The sequence below is a fragment of the Mesoplodon bidens genome (assembly GCF_964165515.1).
Source record: "Mesoplodon bidens genome assembly, chromosome: 13".
NCBI lineage: Eukaryota > Metazoa > Chordata > Mammalia > Artiodactyla > Ziphiidae > Mesoplodon > Mesoplodon bidens.
The window spans coordinates 37,612,829-37,635,646 of NC_138169.1; the positions used below are offsets into that span (position 1 = coordinate 37,612,829).

The 22,818-nt window shown below is 37.4% G+C and overlaps 1 protein-coding gene and 1 pseudogene across 3 annotated transcripts in view; one reads left to right on the forward strand and one right to left on the reverse strand.

Moving 5' to 3' along the window:
• The window catches only part of YES1 (YES proto-oncogene 1, Src family tyrosine kinase), an 81,159-nt gene extending 59,441 nt beyond the window's left edge, over positions 1-21,718 (forward strand). Inside the window, exons 4-12 of one of the 2 annotated variants that reach the window (XM_081251698.1) lie at positions 1,239-1,337; positions 3,369-3,472; positions 3,560-3,709; positions 5,951-6,106; positions 6,275-6,454; positions 13,024-13,100; positions 14,274-14,427; positions 17,638-17,769; positions 18,625-21,718. In XM_081251698.1, the coding sequence (XP_081107824.1) occupies positions 1,239-1,337; positions 3,369-3,472; positions 3,560-3,709; positions 5,951-6,106; positions 6,275-6,454; positions 13,024-13,100; positions 14,274-14,427; positions 17,638-17,769; positions 18,625-18,833 (1,261 nt within the window). In that variant the 3' untranslated portion in view covers positions 18,834-21,718. The remainder of the gene's footprint in view (positions 1-1,238; positions 1,338-3,368; positions 3,473-3,559; positions 3,710-5,950; positions 6,107-6,274; positions 6,455-13,023; positions 13,101-14,273; positions 14,428-17,637; positions 17,770-18,624) is intronic. The other variant, XM_081251699.1, reaches the window with a different exon arrangement.
• Positions 7,543-8,306, reverse strand: LOC308626525 (small ribosomal subunit protein eS26-like; annotated as a pseudogene). The gene has a single exon. The product of its transcript is annotated as a small ribosomal subunit protein eS26-like (transcript).
• Positions 21,719-22,818: the final 1,100 nt, after the last annotated feature.

The window sequence follows — 22,818 nt, forward strand, 5'->3', positions numbered from 1 at the left end:
AATGATGCTGAGTGAAGGAAGCCAGTCAAAAAGACCACGTGTTGTATCGTTCCATTTATATGAAATGCCCCCACAATGGGCATATCCATAGAAATAGAAAGCAGATTAGTGGTTGGAAGTGGTGGGGGAGGGGTGGGATGGGGAGTAACTTTTTTTTTTTTTTTTTTTGTGGTACGCGGGCCTCTCACTGTTGTGGCCTCTCCCATTGCGGCTCCGGACATGCAGGCTCAGTGGCCATGGCTCACAGGCCCAGCCCCTCCGTGGCATGTGGGATCTTCCCGGACCGGGGCACGAACCCGTGTCCCCTGCATCGGCAGGTGGACTCTCAACCACTGTGCCACCAGGGAAGCAACTCTTAATGGGTACAGGGTTTCTTTTGGGGGTGATGAAAATGTTCTAAAATTGATAGTGGTAATGGCTGCAAAACTCTTAAAAAATCTTAAACGGGAGAATTTTATGGTATACAAATTATATCTCAGTAAAGCTTTTAAATGAGAAAACATTTCATCGAAACTGAGTAATCTGAAAGATTTACTTCCCAAATTGTTTTATTCAGCATAGTTTATTGTCTTAGGTTGAAAGGTTAGGTTACGTAAAGAGATTTTATAACTAAAAGTGGGTTTTTTTTTGTTGTTTTTCAGGGTTTTTGTTTTGTTTTTTGGTTTGAAACAGAAACAACGCAATTGTGATTTTGCTTGGCCTTATTCCCTTAATTCATGTAATCTATTTTTTTAATTATTTTTTTTGGCTGCATTGGATCTTTGTTGCTGCGTGCGGACTTTCTCTAGTTGCGGCGAGCAGGGGCTACTCTTCGTGCTTGTGTGTGGACTTCTCATTGCGGTGGCTTCTCTTGTTGCCGGGCACAGGCTCTAGGCGCACAGGCTTCAGTAGTTGCAGCACATGGGCACAGGAGTTGTGGCTCACGGTTCTAGAGCGCAGGCTCAGTAGTCGTGGCACACGGACTTAGTTGCTCCACGACATGTGGGACCTTCCTGGATCAGGGATTAAACCCATGTCCCCTGCGTTGGCAGGCGGATTTTTAACCACTGCACCACCAGTGATGTCCTGTAACCTATTTTTTTAATATTCTTCTTGGAGTTTGATTCTTGATCAAATGAATGCATAAATAAAAATGGAAGTAATACTTCTTGTCTATTTCAGATACAAGATGGCACTGCAATAGATCGTGTCCTGAGCTGTGGTCTACCTTGTGGTAATTGTTGTTTTATGTGTTGCAGGGAAGGAGACTGGTGGGAAGCAAGATCAATTGCTACAGGAAAGAATGGCTATATCCCTAGCAATTATGTAGCCCCTGCAGATTCCATTCAGGCAGAAGAGTATGGCACTGCTTCATATTTTATTAATTATTTTGATTTTTAAAATGTCTTAATGCACATAGCCACAACTTTACACATGTGCAATTACATACCAGTCTTAATACAGCTAATGTATCGTATTAATAGGAGATGTTACTTGAAAATTAATAATTAATGCCATAGTATTTGCTTACAGTAGGATCATAAATGAATCTGCATTTATAATACTGTATTATGCCTAGTCCGTAGCCTTTATTTTTTCACTTTAAAATAATTGCATTAACCCTTTTTGTATTCTGCAGACTCTTTCACTTCAAAAATTTATCCTCTGTTGATGTTATTGTATCAGTGTTAACTTCTTGACTTAGGTGCTTGCTCCATGGCTATGGAGAGAGAGTATCTTTGTCTTTTAGGATGTACACACTGAAGCATTTAGAGGTAATGATTCAGCATGTTTGCAACTATCATTCAGTTCAGAAGGAAATACACACACCCACACAAACACACATACACAGGGAAAAAGAGAATATGACAAAGCAAAATGTTAACAGGAAACCTGGGTGGAGGGTATATGGGAGTTCTATGTACCATTCTTAAAACTTCCAAAAAGTTAAAGTTCACCTTCAGTGACATATTACAGGCATACTCAGAGATATTGTGGATTTGGTTCTAGACAGCCATAATAAAGCAAATATTGCCGTAAAGTGAGTTGGTTTCCCAGTGCATAAAAGTTATGGTTACACTACACTGTGGTATATTAAGTGTGCAACAGTCTGTGTCTAAAAAAGCAATGTACATACCTTAATTAAAAATACTTTATTGCTAAAAAATGCTAACCATTGTCTGAGCTTTCAGCAAGCCATAGTTGTTTTGCTATAGAGGGTCCTTCCTCCATGTTGGTGGCTGCTGATCGGAGTGGTGGCTGCTGATGGCTGGGGTGGCCATGGCAGTTTCTTAAAATAAATCAACAACGAAGTTTGCCACGTTGATTGACTCTTCCTTTCACTCAGAGAAAGGAACACTTAGAGACCATTGTAGGGTTATTACTTGGCCTAATTTACATTGTGTATCTCAGGGAGTTGGGAGGCATGAGGAGAGGGAGTTGGGGAAACAGCCAGTTGGTGGAGCAGTCAGATCACACACAACATTTATCAGTTAAGTTTGCTGTCTTACGTGGAAGAAAATGTTTGAAATACTGCAAGGCTTAGCAAAATGTGACACAGAGACGCGAAGTTAGCAAATGCTATTGGAAAAATGACTCTGATGGACTTGCTTGACCAGGGTTGCCACAAACCTACAATTTTTAAAAAGACGCAATAAAGCAAAACACAATAAAATGAGGTATGCCTGTACTTTTATGTCAAAGCAGGTTTATCTGGGATCCATAAATAATACATCATCTTCATATCACAGCACTTAACCCAGCATCTTGCACATAGTAGGTGCTCTGTCAATATTTGTTTGCTTTTTTATTAGTGATGTATAATTTGTCTCCATAACTCTCTGTTCTGCTTTGGCACTTGTTACTTTCCATTTTGTCCTTTGGTCTTTCTTCTCCACTATTCTGTGGCTCCTCCTCAGCAAAAATTACATTTTTATTCACAAAACTGTATTAAATGAACCCACACTAATTTAGAGTCCCTAATAATTTGGATATGGTTTACTTGCATCTTACTGAATACAAATGATCACACTTGCCAGAGAACCACTTTTACTCTTCCAACTATAATCTTAATATTTTCATCTGTCATTGACTAAAAGGCTGTCATTTTGCCTTTCCTTCTGTATTTATGGTTCCTGTGACTGCCAGGTGGAGTTTAAGAGACTTGTTGAGTAGTTAATACATGAAAATACTATGACAGAATATATTCTGATAGTAATACTTGTAATATTTAAGAAAGATCTTTCATTCTGTTTTACTGTATTTTAAAGCTGTGTTCTATTTTTCGTCATCCTCCCTATCCCACTCCATTCTTACTAATACCTATGTATAATTTTTCTGATGCTTATTACACCCTTCTAACTCAGAACACTACTCATTTTTTTTTCCAGATGGTATTTTGGCAAAATGGGAAGAAAAGATGCTGAAAGATTACTTCTGAATCCTGGGAATCAACGAGGTATTTTCTTAGTAAGAGAGAGTGAAACTACTAAAGGTATGAATATTGTTAATATAAATATAAAATTTTTCTTGGGCAGTATTTTAAGAAAGGTATAGTAGAAGTGTTCATTTTCCCTTCTAGGTGCTTATTCCCTCTCTATTCGTGATTGGGATGAGGTAAGGGGTGACAATGTGAAACACTACAAAATTAGGAAACTTGACAATGGTGGATACTATATCACAACCAGAGCACAATTTGATACCCTGCAGAAATTGGTAAAACACTATACAGGTACGTGAATATTTCAAAGGTGAAAATTATTTCCTCATGTTCAGTTTTATGAGGACAGCATCCATGTCATGTCTCTTAAGGTCTAACATGCTACTTTATACCCAGTATGTGCCCAATGTATTTTAGTTTTTTTTGTTTGTTTGTTTGTTTGTTTTTGTTTTTTGCGGTACGCGGGCCTCTCACCACCGTGACCTCTCCCGTTGCGGAGCACAGGCTCCGGACATGCTGGCTCAGCGGCCATAGCTCACGGGCCCAGCCGCTCCGCAGCATGTGGGAGCCTCCCGGACCGGGGCACGAACCTGTGTCCCCTGCATCGGCAGGCGGACTCTCAACCACTGCGCCACCAGGGAAGCCCTATTTTAGTTTTAAAATGAGGAACAGATAGTACTATTGAGTTGGGTTCTTTTTTTTTTTTTTTTTTTTTTTTTGGCTGCGTTGGGTCTTCGTTGCTGCATGTGGGCTTTCTCTAGTTGTGGCGAGCAGGGGCCACTCTTCCTTGTGGTGTGCGGGCTTCTCATTGTGGTGGCTTCTCTAAAGTGGAGGCTCAGTAGTTGTGGTGCACGGGCTTGGTTGCCCCGCAGCATGTGGGATCTTCCCAGACCAGGGATCGAACACGTGTCGCCTGCATTGACAGGTGGATTCTTAACTACTGCACCACCAGAGAAGTCCCTGAGTTGGGTTCTTGGATGATGTGCTAAATCAGACTATCATCATTTGCATCCTTATATCTTACTGGCACAGTGTTTGTTTACATCGGAGTTCCATTTCATAACAGCTAAATACCAAATAGATGTGACAATAAATAAAAAAGCAAAAATTTTATTTCGGGACATTTACTAAGTAGGTAAAACTAAACACTTAAGTAAGAAGCTGTATCATATGTCCTGTTGGGTTACGTTCCTCAGCGTGGGCTGAACCACGTAAGACTTCCTAAAGTGTAAATCCAATGAAATTTGATCTGAAGATGCATTTTTATTGTCATGGAAAATTAAGTTATAGCAACTGTAGACATTCATCAGTCTTTCAAGGACTTTTGAAAGGTATTCAGTATTAGAGTCTTCTCTCTCAAAATTTTTAATCTTCAGTTTGATACATGAATGAATCTGAAAGTCTTTAAATGTTTAGTACTAGGGGAGGGGAAGCTTCCATGACGATTTCTTCTTCAGTGACAGCTAACTGCAAATTAAGTCTATCAAGTCAATCACCAATCTTGACACTGATTAAACATGTTACCAAGCAGTGTCATCAGTTGTAATTGGATGTGATGTGGATGTTGAGAATGGAAGGGAGCACGTCATATTTACATAAGAAAGATTGTCTGAGCAGGATTCACAAGTTAAGCCATTAAAAATTTGGGATTCACTGTTTTTGTGTCTCCTTTATTTGAAGATCAGTCCTCTAAGTAAAGAAGTTTTTCCTTGATTTTCGGTGTGCTTTTTGTGCTTGTGGTTTTTATTTTATTTATTTATTTAAATGTTTATTATTTTTGGCTGTGTTGTGTCTTCATTGCTGCTCGTGGGCTTTCTCTAGTTGCGGAGAACAGGGGCTACTCTTCATTGCAGTGCAGGGGCTCCTCATTGCAGGGGCTTCTCTTGTGGACCATGGGCTCTAGGCATGCAGGCTTCAGTAGTTGTGGCATGCAGTCTCAGTAGTTGTGGCGCACAGACTTAGTTGCTCCGCGGCATGTGGGATCTTCCCAGACTAGGGATCGAACCTGTGTCCCCTGCATTGGCAGGCGGATTCTTAACCACTGAGCCACCAGGGAAGTTCCTTGCTTGTGGTTTTTAGAAATAACAATTAATGGTAACATTCTCTTTGGGAAGAAATGAAGCACAGTGGTCAAAAGCAGAACTTTGGAGGCAGTCAGATCTAGGGTTTGAAACCCATCTCTATCATGTATTTACTGGGTCACCTTGTGAAAGTTGCTTAAGTTTTCTAAGTCTCTTTTATTTATATGAGATATTTGTAAAGGGCTGAATTAGCACAATAGCTGGTACATAATGGGACATAATAAATATTTAATAAATAATAACTTTTAAAATGTATTTAATAAAATGTTTGACTTCTTGTATGTTTTTCTTTTATGGAACTCCCTTTTTGTGTTCGGGCTTTTGTAATAAAACTGATAGAACATTGTTTTTATTTCCTATAATATAAACTTTTAAAAACACTGGTACAATTATATGTACCTTAATTTTTGTAAGTTATTCATTTTACAGTGTAGTTTATTCATTTATCTAGAACATGCTGATGGTTTATGCCATAAGTTAACAACTGTGTGTCCAACTGTGAAACCCCAGACTCAAGGTCTAGCAAAAGATGCTTGGGAAATCCCTCGAGAATCTTTGCGACTGGAGGTTAAACTAGGACAAGGATGTTTTGGTGAAGTATGGATGGGTAAGGAGCCTGAACTTTTGTTTTTTGTCATTGTTTAGCCATAGATGAAAATGCCCCAATTTATGATAAGATATGTTGAAATATTTGAGGTTACTGCTACTCATTGAAGTTTGTTGTAAATCTCTTAAAATATAGGTTAAAATAGTGAAATGTGGGTTGTTTCTCTAGGAACATGGAATGGAACCACAAAAGTTGCAATCAAAACACTAAAACCAGGTACAATGATGCCAGAAGCTTTTCTTCAGGAGGCTCAGATAATGAAAAAGTTAAGACATGATAAACTTGTTCCACTATATGCTGTTGTTTCTGAAGAGCCAATTTACATTGTCACTGAATTTATGTCAAAAGGTATGTGTATGTTAGTATCTCATGGGGTATGCATGTTATTATAAATTTTAAGTCTTCATCTCTATTTTTATGCATACAGATTTTTACTGTATTTTCTAACTTAAGATTTTTTATGTAGACATGGGAAAAGAGAAAACCTGACTTTTTTTTTTTTTTTTTTTTTTTGCGGTACGCGGGCCTCTCACTGTTGTGGCCTCTCGCGTTGCGCAGCACAGGCTCCGGACGCACAGGCTCAGTGGCCATGGCCCACGGGCCCAGCCGCTCCGTGGCATGTGGGATCTTCCTGGACCGGGGCACGAACCCGTGTCCCCTGCATAGGCAGGCGGACTCTCAACCACTGCGCCACCAGGGAAGCCCCTGACATTTTGTTTAATGGAAATTAGCTCCAGTTATTCCAAATGATAGTACAGAGTTTAAAAAGGAAATAAGGCACTGAATTTATTTTGAAAGTAAACAGTCCTTCATTCCATTTGACTAAAGTCAGTGGAATAGCTGGGAAGGTGAAAAAGAAGAAAAGTATTCACACTAGTTGATTTAAAATAATGGAATCAGAAGGCTATTTATATCTTTAGTACTAAAGCAAAGAAATCAGGGAAAGTTAAGAAAATTAACTTTATCTAGTTTTAATATAATCTCACTCAGGAATCCTAGAAACTGCTTTTTTCCACTACTGTCAACTGAAATTTCTCTGTTTCTCCACACCCCAGACCCCAAGGTGTGGGATCTTCAGTAACAGGGTTGGTTAGGGCCAGGGGAAGGAGAAGGGAAGGCTGTCACTGTTCTCTCTTTTTCCCTTTGCTGATGATGCATTAGAAGAGGAACTAGTAAGTCACCAAATATGCTTGCTGACAGGCCTGCTTTTTATCCTTTTGAATTTTATCTCCTTTTTTTAGTCTTAATGAGTCACTAATCTGCAGTTAAAGCCACTGATGGAGTCATCCCTCACCATTTGTCTATCTTGGTCAGTGATGTAACTCCATCTAGCGGTGACAGGACCAACTACAAGCTACACACTGACCATAAGAAAATATTTCCCCCCAAAAGAAACAGAAAAACCAAAAGTTAAGAATTGACATAGCCTACTAATTGAGAGCCAAAACATTACCTAAAGCTCCCAAAGCACATGGCACTTTTGGCAAAGAATCTCTACTTCAAACAATTGCCAAATATCCCATGTCAGAGTATATTAGATGAACTAGAAGGGAGAAAAGGGACAAGGAGAAAGTTTAAGTCAGGATATTGATAGCATAAGAATATAGTGGAGATAAAGCTAATGGTTCGTTTAGCTTTGTATATTGATTTCAAGAAATATTTAATTGGGGAATATGGTAGAAGTCTGTGTTGTCAGATTGCTGGGTTAGGATTATTTCTAGATGGGAGGTTTAGAATACAAGATCACAAATGCCCCTTCTAGTTTATTTTTTTATTTTTTTTAAAGTATAATTTCCATTTTATTGTCTTTCCAGGGGACAGTATTTCTTTAGTCTTTAAGGACTTAGCGTCTTACATGGGCTTTGGCAGAGGTCATGGGGCAACACCCGCAGGTCTAAATCGGGGTGGAGGTGTTCGGTCCTTCTGGGCTTCCCGAGAACGATTCCTGACTACCTTGCTGTGAATGGCACAACTCACGCAGTAATGCAGTTTCACATACAGCTTGGGAAGCACACAGGCGTCGAAAACACTCACTTCAGAAATGTCCCTGACGGCTGCAGCCTCTACGATGTTCTGAATGACGAGCTTCTTAAATGGCCTTATCCTTGGGCACGCATCGGGCACAGTTGGTGCAGCGAATAGGCTGCACGTGGCCACGGCCCTTTTTGGGACGACCATTATTCCTTCTTTTCTTGGTCATCTTGGAAGCAGGGAGGCGAGAGAGGCCCTTCTAGTTTTAAACTCTGTAATTCCCCATCTTGCTATTCAGGCACTTAGAACTTGGCTCTCCATAATCTATCCAAACTCATTGCTTCATGTGTTCTCTTTGTAATCAGAAAGCTCTAGAAATTGTTAACAATTAAAATGTATTGAATGCTTCTAATATATAAACAGTGTGCCAGTATTATAAGGTATCAAAGAAATAAAGCCATCTTTATTCAACTTACATTGAATTAAGAGATAAAAGACCTAACCTGATAAGTTAATTTTCAGTATAAAAGTAAATAACAGCTCGCTATAAACAAACAAGTTCAAAGCATAATGGATTTCTAGGTGTTTTGACACATTCAGTAAGTAACATAGAAATTGAGGAAGAGATAACATAGGTTGGAATAAAATGAGAAATATCAGTAGAAAAGACAAGTCTTGAAATACCCTTTAAGATTATGAAGGACACAAATAAGTATAGTGAGGGGTATCAGTATTTTTCTGCAGAGCTATGAGGAAATGGGGAACAAAACCATGGGTAGTGGAAAGTGTAGAAGGTAACTGGTTGGAAATAAGGCCCAAGAGGTATATGAGACAAACTTAAGGACTGCTCTGAATTGGTTTCATAATTACTTATCGAGTACATGCTCTCTCTGCCATGAATGAGCTTCAGAGGATCAGTGAACTTCCTCTGAAGTTCTCTGTCAATTTTTGCACAGTTATGTATGTTTTTCTAGAAAGAGAGTCCATAGACTCTCTCATTCATCAGATTCTCAAAATAACCCATAACCAAAAAAAGGTTAAGGACCCACTGATATGATCCAAAATGCTCTGATAAATGGATATAAGAAACTTTTAAGGGAGGGGGGATTTGTTGTAATTAGTTAAAGATCAGAAAAAAAGAATTGTCAAAATAACACACATTCCAGTCCTGGATTTCTGAGCTCTGCAGCCTTTGCGCTGTTTTAGCAAATATCATTACACTGAATGATGTTCTACATAGTGGATTGATCATGGCTCCTTATCTAGATTCTAAATCCCAAAACAAAGAACTGTAGCTTTTGCTTCTTTCTGTATATTCAGCATTGTCATGCAGAGTATTTATATAACATCAGTCTGTCTTGCAGGCTAAGAAAAAGAAGTGTTCCTTCCTCTGTTTAAGGACAGTTAAATCCTTCCTTTTGTTTAAAAAGAAAACCCTCTCTTGGTCCCAACATCTGCTTTTCACCAACTTCTCTTTACCTTTTGCTTCCCTTCACAGCCAAGATTCTTTTTTTAAAAAATTTATTTATTTTATTTATTTATTTTGGGCTGCATTGGGTCTTCGTTGCTGTGCATGGGCTTTCTCTAGTTGCGGCAAGTGAGGGCTACTCTTTGTTGCAGTGCGTGGGCTTCTCATTGCGGTGGCTTCTCTTGTTGGGGAGCACAGGCTCTACGCACGTGGGCTTCAGTAGTTGTGGCTCGTGGGCTCTAGAGTGCAGGCTCAGTAGTTGCGGCACACGGGCTTAGTTGCTCTGTGGCATGTGGGATCTTCCGGGACCAGGGCTTGAACCCCTGTCCCCCTGCGTTGGCAGGTGGATTCTTAACCACTGCACCACCAGGGAAGCCCCAAGATTCTTTAAAGAACAGACAGTATTACATCTTTACTTCCTAACTAGCCATTTTACTCTTTTTAAATTACAGAATATTTCAAACATACAAAGAATACCATAACACCCATGTCCCTACCATCCAAATTTAACTAATGTTTACATTTTGCCATATTTGCTTCAGATCTTTCTACTAAGGAAACAACACATTAAAGATCTAACTGAATCCTTGTTTTTACCCCTCCTTGAGCCCATTCCCTTCAGAGGTAACCTCAGTTTTGAAGTTGTTGCTTTTCCCATCTCTGTTTTTCATGTTGATATACTTTTACTAATATATAGTTACCTATTAACAGTATTTGTATGTTTTTAAATTACATAAATTTAACCGGCTTTATTTTCGTTCAACATTACGTGCTTGAGAGTTATTCATGTGGATAAGGGAAGATCTCATTTGTGTACTTTTAACTATTGAATGAAATTCTCTATGAGTATTCCATTGTTTATTCATTCCTTTCCCAATGAACATTTAGGTTGCTTTTAGTTTGCAGCATCACAGACAGTGCTGCAGTGAATATTCTTGAACTTGCCCTTTTTGGAAAGGGGAAAGAGACTCTGGAACATTGGGTGCGGCAGCAGTAGCATCACCTGGACGCTTGTTAGAAACACAGACTCTGGCAGTGAGGCCCCGCAGTCTTCACTTTCCCACCCCCTTATGTAATAATAGTCTATTGCAGGCTGTTAATTCCATTTATTAAGTGTCTCTGGAAATGTTCCTCTTCTCACTCTTTCCTAGACTATTGCAGGAACTTTTAAACTTCTTTTATGCAATTTTAGTCCAATTTCATTCATCAAATTGGAGTGATTGCTTTTTCAACATAAATCTGATCATATTGCTTCTCTATAAAACTTCATATAAAAAAGATAAAGTCCATTTATGCATGGCCTTCTGTGTTCTGACTCCTGCAGCCTCTTTCTCATCAGTTCCCATCTTTGGGCCCATGTTCTTGCATAGGAAGGACCGTTTTCAGTTCCTTGAACTTACTGTGCCGTTTCATTAATTACTGCCTTTGTACTTGTTATTCTCTCTTCCTGGAATTTCCTATCTGCCCCCATTCTTCTTCAAGATGCCTCTCCTCTGTGAAGCCTTTCCTGATTTTTCCATAGAATTAACCAGATCCATCGTGTCTCCACTGTAGTTTTACAGTAACTTTATTTTTTTTTACAACTTTATTAGAGTATAATTGTTTCACAATGGTGTGTTAGTTTCTGCTTTATAACAAAGTGAATCAGTTATACATATACATCTGTTCCCATATCCCTTCCCTCTTGCGTCTCCCTCCCTCCCACCCCTCCAGGCGGTCACAAAGCACCGAGCTGATCTCCCTGTGCTATGCGGCTGCTTCCCACTAGCTATCTACCTTACGTTTGGTAGTGTATATATGTCCATGCCTCTCTCTCGCTTTGTCACAGCTTACCCTTCCCCCTCCCCATATCCTCAAGTCCATTCTCTAGTAGGTCTGTGTCCTGTTTTACCCCTAGGTTCTTCATGACATTTTTTTTTCTTAAATTCCATATATATGTGTTAGCATACGGTATTTGTCTTTCTCTTTCTGACTTACTTCACTCTTTATGACAGACTCTAGGTCTATCCACCTCATTACAAATAGCTCAATTTCGTAACTTTTATAACACCTACTGGACATTATTTATTTGTGTGCATATAGTTTCTAGAGCTATATACTATACTTTCATATAGTATTTTAAGATCTTATTTATCTTTGTATCTTCTATGCCTTTTACAGTGCCTCACATGTAGTAGACCCTCAGTAAATATTTGAAAGGGCAGATAAATGGGCAAACACAGTAACATGTCCTCCCTGCCATAGATGGACCAGAGGAAAAGAGATATTCCTGACTTTGAATCTCTATAAATGAAGAGACCAAGTCATGACTGCGCCTTGCTTCATAGTCCTGTCAACACGGAAAGGGCTTTCTTTGCCTTGCCTTGGTTTTTTGTTTTATTTTACTTTTATTTTGAAGTACTTTTAAACTTACAGAAAAGTTGCAAAAATAATACAAAGAATTCTCATGTATGTTTCAGCCAGATTCGCCCAGTGCTATATATATGTATGAATAAATGTGAGGGTTTTTTCCCGAACCATTTGAGAGTACATTGCAGACGTTATGCTCGCTTTACCTCTAAATACTTCAGTTTGTCTTCTGAAGACAAGAACATTGTCTTACATAACCACAGTACAATGATCAAATTCAAGAAATGTAACATGGTTACAATTTTGTTGCCTAAAATACAGTTCATATCCAGATTTCACCAATTGTCCCAGTGATGATTATAGCAATTTCCCCCCTATCTGGTATCCAGTCCGTGGCCATGCGTTGCTTTTAGTCATCCATCTCTTTAGTCTCCTTTAATCTGGAGCAGTCCTCAGGTTTTCTTGTCTTTCATAACATTGTTATTTTTTTTAAGAGAACAAAGTTGTTCTATAAAATGTGCCTTAATTTGGGTTTGTCTGACATTTTCTCGTGATTAAATTCAGGTACATGGTAAGCTTTTAACCTGTAATAGAATAGCAATTAGACATTTTCTTTCCAGCCTTTATCTCTGCTGTAATGCATAGTACTTTGCTGTTGCATGGTATCTTCTGCTAAAATTGAGAGAAGTTGGTTGTACTAACACTTCACATCACCTCATTTATTTAGCCACCTAGCTTTAGTTTCAAGTACCCCAAGATGTCCTCAAGTTGTCTGAGCTCTTGTTACAGATTGACTTAAAAATATAAGTATCTAATACTACTTCTTGACTAAAAATTGGACTGATTTTGATCAAAGCAAACAAGGAAAGAATGTCTGTAATCTGGTGAGATGATTGCATTTTCCCTTTTTTTCCCATGTTATCAGAAGTTTTAAAAAATTCAGTTTAGGGCCCTCTTTTAGAATCTTAAAGATAATTATTCAGAAATTCCAAAGCTGCAAAAAATATTGAAGAATAAAAAGCTGAAGTTTTGTATTGTGATATGACTTGTTTGGAGGTAGGGGAATGTTTGTTGCAATTCTGATTTAAGATTTGCTTATTTTTCATGAATGTCTTGCTGTCTGTTACAGGGAGCTTATTAGATTTCCTGAAGGAGGGAGATGGAAAGTACTTGAAGCTCCCACAACTGGTTGACATGGCTGCTCAGGTACTTGTGTGTTTATACATGTGTCCATTTGAATTGCAAGTGTACATTAAAAATGTCAACTAACCTTAGTAGATACTATTGTTCAAATAGTGAAATCATGGAATTTTAGAGCTGGGAGGAACATTACAGATAATCCAGTCTGAACTCCGTATGTTACAGATACTGTAGTATCTTGAGGACCCAGGTATCTAAACGTCATATAACTTATTAGTATTAGAATCAGGTAAGTAACTCCCAGTACAGTGCTGTCCTGTATCATACGGCCTTTCAGAAACATATACATCCACAAATATAAAATCTATATGTATTTATATTTCAGTAGATAAATTTTAAGACAATGAATGATCACTATTCCAAAGAAAATATTAGAAATCTAAAGTGTGTGCTGCAAAAGGCACTGAACAAAGCTGGGAGTGTGATGCCGTAGACAGGCAGATATTAAGCAACATAGTATCATACTGATCCTACCAGGATAGAAGGTTGGAAAGTAATATACCTAAAATAATTAATAATATTGGTCTTTAAATACATAAATAAATAAATAAAGTATATGCTGAATTTCTTATTTAATATAGTCCAAAACAAGAATTAAGATGGCAGTATACAGTTAAAGATGGGATAGTTTTACTATTCTGGATTTTTGTTTTTAAATATAAATGAAAACTATTAAAAGTTATATTCAGATGTGTGGTAGGTATTCAGGGGGCCTTTTATTGGCTTTGGTTGACACATTGGGTCTAAGACTCCTCTCTCAGTGAGTGTCCAGATGTCCATGGGATCTAGCAATTTAGAGAAACTTTATACCAAGAAACCATACCTGTGAGACTTTAGCATATGTCAAGCCTCATCCACACACCTGAGCTCAAGGCTCTGAGCCCCTCTATACTAGGGGCCGGCAAACTGTTTCTGGAAAGGGCCAGGTAAATGCTTCAGGCTTTGTGGGCCTTTCTCCTACTCCCCTATCCCCTCTCCTTCTCTCCTTCCCTCTCTCTCCCTCTGTCCCTCCCCCTCCATTAAAAGGTTTTCTGTTCTTCTTATTATCTGCTAGACTATGCCCCGTTACCATCATCTCTTTTGAAGATGTATGATTCTTCAGCGATCTGACATAACATTAACCAGAATTGTCCTCTCCCTCCTTCCCTTTGTATCATATATGTTTTTTTTCTTCCCAAGATTGCTGATGGTATGGCGTATATTGAAAGAATGAACTATATTCATCGAGATCTTCGGGCTGCTAACATTCTTGTAGGAGAAAACCTTGTGTGCAAAATAGCAGATTTTGGCTTAGCAAGGTTAATTGAAGACAATGAGTATACAGCTAGACAAGGTAAAATGACTTTTCAATAAATGCTTGTAACCTCGTTTTCCATGGATTTTTCTTACCATTCTTTTGAATATACAGGGTTTTACAGAATAAGAAGAACAGCTCTCGGTCTGCTCAGAAGAGTCATAGAAACATTAGCAACTGTACTCCAATAAAAAAGAAAGGAAAAGAAAAAAAAAGAGTCATAAAAACATTGATTTTTATTCATAAAATTATACACGGTGCATAGTACTGTGGCTTTCTGATAGTTATTTCCCCCAAGGAAGAATCTGACTGTGGGTGTTCTTTGCATTATAAATATAGCAAGCAGTATTCTCCTCTTCACACTTCCTTTGGCATGCCAACAAATAAGAAACATTTTAAAATAACTTTTGTAACGAACTTCAGAACCATCCAGTTTTTACTACACTAAGGACTAGGAGTTAATATTACAAGAAATAGCATACAATTCTATAAAGGCTTTGGAAACCATTTCCATGCCAGATTTACAATAATTCTTTATTATATATAAAATTGTAGTAAATAAAAACACTTAATAAGGGCTTCCCTGGTGGCGCAGTGGTTGAGAGTCCGCCTGCCGATGCAGGGAACGCTGGTTTGTGCCGCGGTCCGGGAAGATCCCTCATGCCGCGGAGCGGCTGGGCCCATGAGCCATGGCCGCTGAGCCTGCGCGTCCGGAGTCTGTGCTCCGCAACGGGAGAGGCCACAACAGTGAGAGGCCCACGTACCACAAAAAAAAAAAAAAGAAAAAAGAAAAAAAAACACTTAATAAGATTGACACTGTAAACAGTGAGGGAGGGGAGCTTACAGAAATTACAACAGGTCAGTTCTTTTATTTGGTGTCTATCTCTCTGAGCTCTCATTCAGTAAAGGGCAAAATATATGCATACAGGAAGAGTGTGGGTTTTTGAGTTCCAGTTCCATCTCCTGTTAGCCCAGAGATTTCACCCAAGTTACCTAACCTTTTTGACTGGGCCTCAGTCTCCTCACTTATAAATATTAGATGGTAATACTTACTTTTCAAAATTGTTGTGAAACTTAATGCATTAATAGATGTAGAGTGCCTGACATTACCTAACATAGTGGACGCTCAGTCCACTATGAAAAGAAAGAGTGTAACTTTGACAGGCAGAGAGTAAGTAAGGTCGAGTGCAGATCAGCACATAGGTTGTTCATCCTGATGAAACCTTCAGGCCTCCACACCTATAAAAAAGATACCTTGGCATTCAGTATCTCCTACTGTCTAGTTCCAGCTTGTCTTTAACAAACATTTGAGTCCTTCCACGTGCTGGACGTCAGGGCACAGCTGTAAGAGGCATGATTTCTGCTGTCAGGGAGCTCACTGACTAATGTCTGTCTGCAACTGAATTATAAACAGACTATTTCAATACAAACTAGTAAGACCAACATAAAGGTTAGCAAAGATTTATTTAGTAGATATACCCAAAAAAACTTTTTTTCAGCTATCCACTATTACCATCATTTCATATAAGAAAGAGCATTTTAACACTATACAAGTGGGAAGAATGTAATCTCAGAATACAGGATATACCTATAAATTAATGATTTTAGCTTTATGAATTGATATGTGATCTTTTTTCTCTTTTTTTCATTGGACTGTATCTTTTTGTCACTGACTATATTGGTACACAGACCACTGGGAACTGTTCCCTAAATCACAGTTCTCAACCAGGGGTGGTGGTACTGCTCCCCGAGGGACATTTGGCAACATCTTGAGACATTTTTATTTTTTTTTATTACTTATTTTTTTGGCCGCGCCACGCACCATGAGGGGTCTCAGTTCTCCGATCAGGGATCGAACCTGTGCCCCCTGCAGTGGAAGTGTGGAGTCTTACCCACTAGACCGCCAGAGAAGTCCCTTTAGACATTTTTAGTTGTTACAACTGGGAGGCTGCTACTGGCATCTACTGGGGGTGGCCCAGCATACCACTAAACACCCTGCAAAGTACAAGCTAGCCCCTACCAAGCAGAGAATTATCCAGCCCCAAATGCCAGTAGTCCCCAGGTTGAGAAACCCTGTCTTCAACACAGTGCTTTCTTTTCAATCTCCATATGTTTGTGCTGTTCCCTCCAGCTGAAATATCTTCCTATTCTTTAATCTTTACCTGCAAAAATTCTAAGCATTCTTTAAGGCTAAACTTAGCCTCCACTTTTTAAATGAAACCTTTTGTGATTGTGCTAATGAAAATTGATCTTCTGTTTGAACATCTAAAGAACTATTTTACAACATTATATACATATACAAGCAACTTCAAGTATTTAAGACACCTATAATCTCATTTTCACTTTAAGTGTATAAATGTCACAAAGGCTGTGTTTTTGTGTCTCCTGTAACAATTAGCATAATGTCTTGTGCATAAAAAGTAAGTATACACTAAATGTTTGACTAAATATTTTTTAGTCTTTTAGGCTTTTAAAAATGATAGTACAATAAAATTTTCCAGAGAGATATCATAAAATATTTAGAAAGGAGATTGTGGTCGAAAACCAGTAGACGTTAGAACCGATAGAATAGGTTCTTGGCAACCAATAGTTAGAACTACTAGGAGCTAGACTGACTTAAAAGTTATAGATCCTATAACCCATGTATTTGGTTGCTTCTTACTTGAGTTTTTACCGCTCTCTTTTTTAAAAATTAATTTATTTATTTATTTTGGGCTGCGTTGGGTCTTTGTTGCTGCGCGCAGGCTACTCTTCGTTGAGGTGCACGGGCTTCTCATTGCAGTGGCTTCTCTTGTCGCGGAGCATGGGCTCTAGGCACATGGGCTTCAGTAGTTGTGGCCTGCGGGCTCTAGAGCACAGGCTCAGTAGTTGTGGCGCACAGACTTAGTTGCTCCATGGCATGTGGGATCTTCCTGGACCAGGGCTCGAACTCGTGTCCCCTGCATTGGCAGGCGGATTCTTAACCACTGCACTACCAGGGACGCCCCCACCTCTATTTTCTTGAATGATTTTCTATCCCCACCAGCCATTCTGTCATTGAATATCTTATCAGGAAGAAATGTGATTTTTATTAATGCAAATTTTAAATAGTACTAAAGAAAATTTTCCCATGTATCTTGTACTTTTGAAGAATTTGACACATGACATGTACAGTAGGGATAGTGACAGAAAATTAACCTTGCTTATGCCATATTTACACAAATAGAGGAAAAACAAATTACTGAAGCAAGCTTGTCAATACTGTTTTAGGTGCAAAATTTCCAATCAAATGGACAGCTCCTGAGGCTGCACTATATGGTCGATTTACAATAAAGTCTGATGTATGGTCATTTGGAATTCTGCAGACGGAACTGGTAACGAAGGGCAGAGTGCCATATCCAGGTAAGTTTGCATTTCATATAACTGGAGTTTATTATGAGCAAAAGTGTAAGGGGTTGGGGGAGACCTTTATTTTTCCGTCTCTTTTTTTTTTTTTGTCATTGGATGGGGAGCAGTCTATGAGAGCCACAGTCCTTGAGATAGGGTAAGGTGTGCTCAGTTTTCTCCCTTTAGGGCATTTTCTAAAAGGACCTTTTCGCTCTACTGTTCTCTTAGGAGATGAGCATAAATATATCCTAGTCCTCTCCTTCCCCAGGTAATTGAGGGTGTGCTTACCCTGTGATAACACAGGGTGCACTGCTGATGGGGTTGGTGGGGATTACAGAGGAATACAAGAAAGGAACTGTGTAATAACTTGAGGTAAGTCAAACAGGTGACAGTAGATAAGGAAACTGTTTCAAGGAAGTGACTTGATATAAAATAACATAATTAGTATATCTGGCAAAACCAGGACTAGCACTCTTTCTTCTGAATTCCTGTTTGAAAGTTCTTTCAGACACTGTCTTGCCACTGTTCCTCATTAGCCCAAGTTTGGTCATTATTAACTGTTAGTATCAGAAAGTATCAGTACCTCAGAGTAGCACTCTGAATTCTCATTGTATTAAAATTCTCATTAGTATTAAAAGCCAGATTTTAGGTGGAATGAAGAAAGATATGTTGAAACAGATTAGCATTTTCTAAGCTCTTGTTGATGTACTTTGACATTTAAAATTTACTTTATTTCTTTGTTGAAAGAATCGTTTCACTAAATAAACTCACTCAAATATACCTCCAATTAGTTAGTGGTTAGGGGATTTGTTCTTTTTGCTAGTGGTATTTGGCGTCACTGTTTTTTCGTGTTTGAATCTTGCGTGATAGGTATGGTAAACCGCGAGGTGCTGGAACAGGTGGAACGAGGGTACAGGATGCCGTGCCCACAGGGCTGTCCAGAGTCCCTACATGAATTGATGAATCTTTGTTGGAAGAAGGACCCTGATGAAAGACCAACGTTTGAATATATCCAGTCCTTCTTGGAAGACTACTTCACTGCTACAGAGCCACAGTACCAGCCAGGAGAAAATTTATAATCCAAGAAGCCAATTTTATATGCACAAATCTGCCAAAATGTAAAGAACTTGTGTAGGCTTCCTCACGTACAGGAATCAAAAGAAGAAAATCTTCTTCACCCTGCATGTTTTTGATGGTAAACTGGAATTACAGATATGGTTGCACAAAACCACTTTTTTTTTCCTAAGTGTTAAACTCTAAAGTACCAATGGTGAATTTTTCAGCTTACTTCAGGGTCCAAAGAAAGTATAGTTAAGATATTGATGACTGTGTGAGTGATAGCATGACAATGAAGAGCAACAAGGCTACTGTTTATGAATCACTACCTTTTATTCCCCAAATTCATAATTAAGAGAAATTTATCAATCAGTATAGACAAAACTTGGGAGATTAAAAAGTTATACCATACTAAAATCTAGAATTATGGAACTTAACGGGACCAAACAATTCCATTCCAATTTTTAAAAATTTATTGCATTTATTATTATTAAAAGTTTTTTCAAAGTTGAACAGTTAATATGCAACCTTAATATATGCCTCTGTTTGCATGGAAGTGGGCCAGGTCTTTAGAAGCAAAAAGGAATATAAACAGCATCTAAAACTTGATTAAATGTTAGACAACAGCAGTGGAATTTGAAAGTATAATGCACTATGTTAATACTCAGTATACTCATGGAACTGGAAAGTAGAAGAAATTTTTCACTTTAATCATTTCTGAATAGCTCAGTTTAAAATAATGAAGGTAACTAGAATATGGGTTAATCTTTTATAAGGTTGCACTGATGTTTTTAAAGGCAATATATAATTGAAATCATACTATCCAATCCAAGGGGAAATCTTTTAATCTTTAGATAGCATGAAAAAAAATAAACCCAGCATTTAAATAGTCCTTTTTGAAAAACAGACTGGTACTGTGAGATTGCTAATATGTACTTATAATGATGGGTGCCACAAATATAAAATATCACTAGATCAGGGACTTGAATGCACTTTTGCTCTTATTGAATATAGACTAACAGAGAGGAAAATGTATTTAAAGAAATATGAGAAAAGAAAATGTGAAAGTTTTACAGATATAGAGATGGAATGTAATGTTTAATGTTGACGTTACAGAGTGACAAAATGGCTTTGCTGGCACTCAAAGCTCCTCACTTATTTTCTGAGATTTTAAGAGTTATAAGGTATGACTATAAAACTAATCTTTCTTAACATAAATACTAAATGAGTGCTATAGCCTCAAAATAGCTAAGTTAAGGCTTCCCACTAATTCCAGTGATACAGCTTTTTATGCAAAACATTTTTAGAACTCCAGTTTTCAAATCCATGTTTGAATCTACATTCACTTTTTAAATATACTTAATGATGATCATTTTTTCCCTTCTAGAATTTAGTTGATTTGAGGAGGAAAACATATTCGGAATAATAGCAGTGGTGAAAAGAGGGGGACAGATTTTGCCTATTTAAAGTACAGAAGTGAAATGTACAGAATAATACTGATTTTTATGACTAACTCAAAAAGAAAATTCCAAAATACAAATTTGAATGGCAGCATCACTGGTTTAAGTGTCTAGCAAAGAGACTGAATCTGACAAAAGTCTGGTATTTACATTTTAAAATACTCTCTTTTATAGTCACACTTTAAATAAAGCAACACATCAGGTCCCAGTATTTTAGGAATATTATTACTGACTACCATCACATACCTGATTTGATCATTAAATTTAAAATTCTGTGCTGTGGTATCTATGTTGAGATTCAGACCATTTTAAAATGTGACAGATGAACTTCATGCAGGTTGGCAGCAGTTCTGGTACTAAAAATTGTGGTGGCTTCTTATGTTTACGTAACCTGCTTAGTATTGAATCCCTCTTCCAAGAGGATTTTCCCAAGAATTCTGCTGTCATCACTTACCTTTAACGTCTACAACCTGTGACATCAGAGTTTTAAAGGGCTTTGTGTGAACTATGATATTACAATTTTTCTAAGCATTTTAAAAAGGATAAAATTATATGTTTATGTACTAATTCTCCTCAGAAAAATAGGCCAGAAAAAGTTGATGATATTCATTAGGTTTTAACTGAATGGAGCAGTTCTTTATAATATCGATTGTATAGTTAGGAAATAAAACACTAACTTAATGTGTATTCAGTTTAAATGGTTATGTATTTTTAAATTGCTGAGAAAAATAAACAACTTTGTACATTTGAAGATTTTTCCCAAACAGCTTTTCTTCTTCAACCTCTTAATGTGTTTTCCTTACCAAAAGAGGAAGCTGGCAAAAACAGCCTTCTAGCACACTTTTTTAAATGAATAATGGTAGCCTAAAACTTAATATTTTTATAAAGTGTTATTATATTGTTTTGTGGATAACTGAAATAAAAATTTTCATTGAATGCACCCATTTATCTTTTTAGCCACTACTCATACTTTCTCATCAGTGTTTTAAGAATTGGTATTTGAAGCAAAGTATATTCTGTTTCTTCTTCCGTTGGGGAAAAAAAGTGTTGAGTTATGACTCTTGAGCAGAGTTAAATCAATTCTTTATGAAATTCAGAACATTATTGAACTCATTCTGTGTGGTTAATTTTCCATGTCAGGTGAGTGACATTATTTTTACAGGTTTTTTTTTTAATTATATCAGCAACTACAGTTTTAATGTATTATACAGAGAAACCTAAGTGATTTAAGTGAAGCTATTCACAGAAGAATCTGTGTGAAGGGTATAAAATAGAATAACTACTTTTGATCATAAGGGACTCAATTTTCTAAAAATGAAAAATGTGTGAGCCTTATTTCTATCTGTTTTACACTTCTATTATAGGTTTAATGAAAATAAGATACTAAATTATGAATGGCCAATCAAAAGCATTTGTTATTTTCAATAAGGTAATAATATTAATTGCCATTTACTGTTATATTATCAAAATTTTTAGCTTTGTTTTTCCCTAATTTCAGAAGAGTAACATTTAATCAACAAACACATCATTTAGTAAACATTTATTAAATATTTCTTATACAGTACAGTAATAGTTTCTCAACTTAAGAATGTTTTCCTAGTTTGCTGTTTGCCTTTTAAGTTTGCATGTAATTTTTTTGACATTTAAGTTGTACATTTGTATGTTATAAAATCTTTTTTATGCCTAAACAGTTCTTTGCATCCCAAGATTAAATATTCATCTCATCTGTTACATTTTATGCTTTTGTGTTTTACATCACTCTTTAATTCCTTTGGAAGTTATTTGGGTATAAAATGTGACTTATGAGTCTAGCGTGATTGTTTCCCATACAGTTAATTTTCCCAGCACCAATTATTGGTTAATCCATGCCCACTGTATTGGTTTTGTCCAGTTAACTGGCCATTCTGATGTCAGTATAATACTTTAAATGACTAACCACTTGATAATGCATTTTAATAATTAAGCAAGTTGCCTTTGTGATTCTTTTTTTTTTTTTTTTTTCTTCATCTTGGTATTCTGGCAAGTTCTTGATGAAGTTTAGACTTTATTTTTCATACTCCAAAAAAGTTTAAGTGAGATTTTGGTTAGGATTACATTATGTTTATAAGTTAACTTGTAAGAAATAATATCTTTCCAATCAGTCTTCCCATCCTGTCTATTCAAATGTTTATTCATCCCTTGATTTATTCTTTTAATCAAGATTTAAATCTCCTAGTAAAGTTCTCTGAGACTTTTCTCCATGGAGTTGGAAGATGAGTCATCCTTTGTCTGATTATACTGCTCTAAAGATCTACCCCAATGCTCAATGCTCTTGGAGTCCAGGTCCCCACTTGGATACAAAACAAACAAGCATATGCAGAGATGAGGAGGAGAGTGAGTGCCTGAACAGCATTTATTTCCCTAAAATCAGCTTCTCCCCTGCCTTTCTTCCATTTTCTTTCTATATATATATTTTTTAAGACATCAAGTTGAGTTTCCTTCAACAGCAATCAGAGTCCCGATTAACATTCAAATTGTCGATACAGAAAGGAATATTTCTGATTAAAAT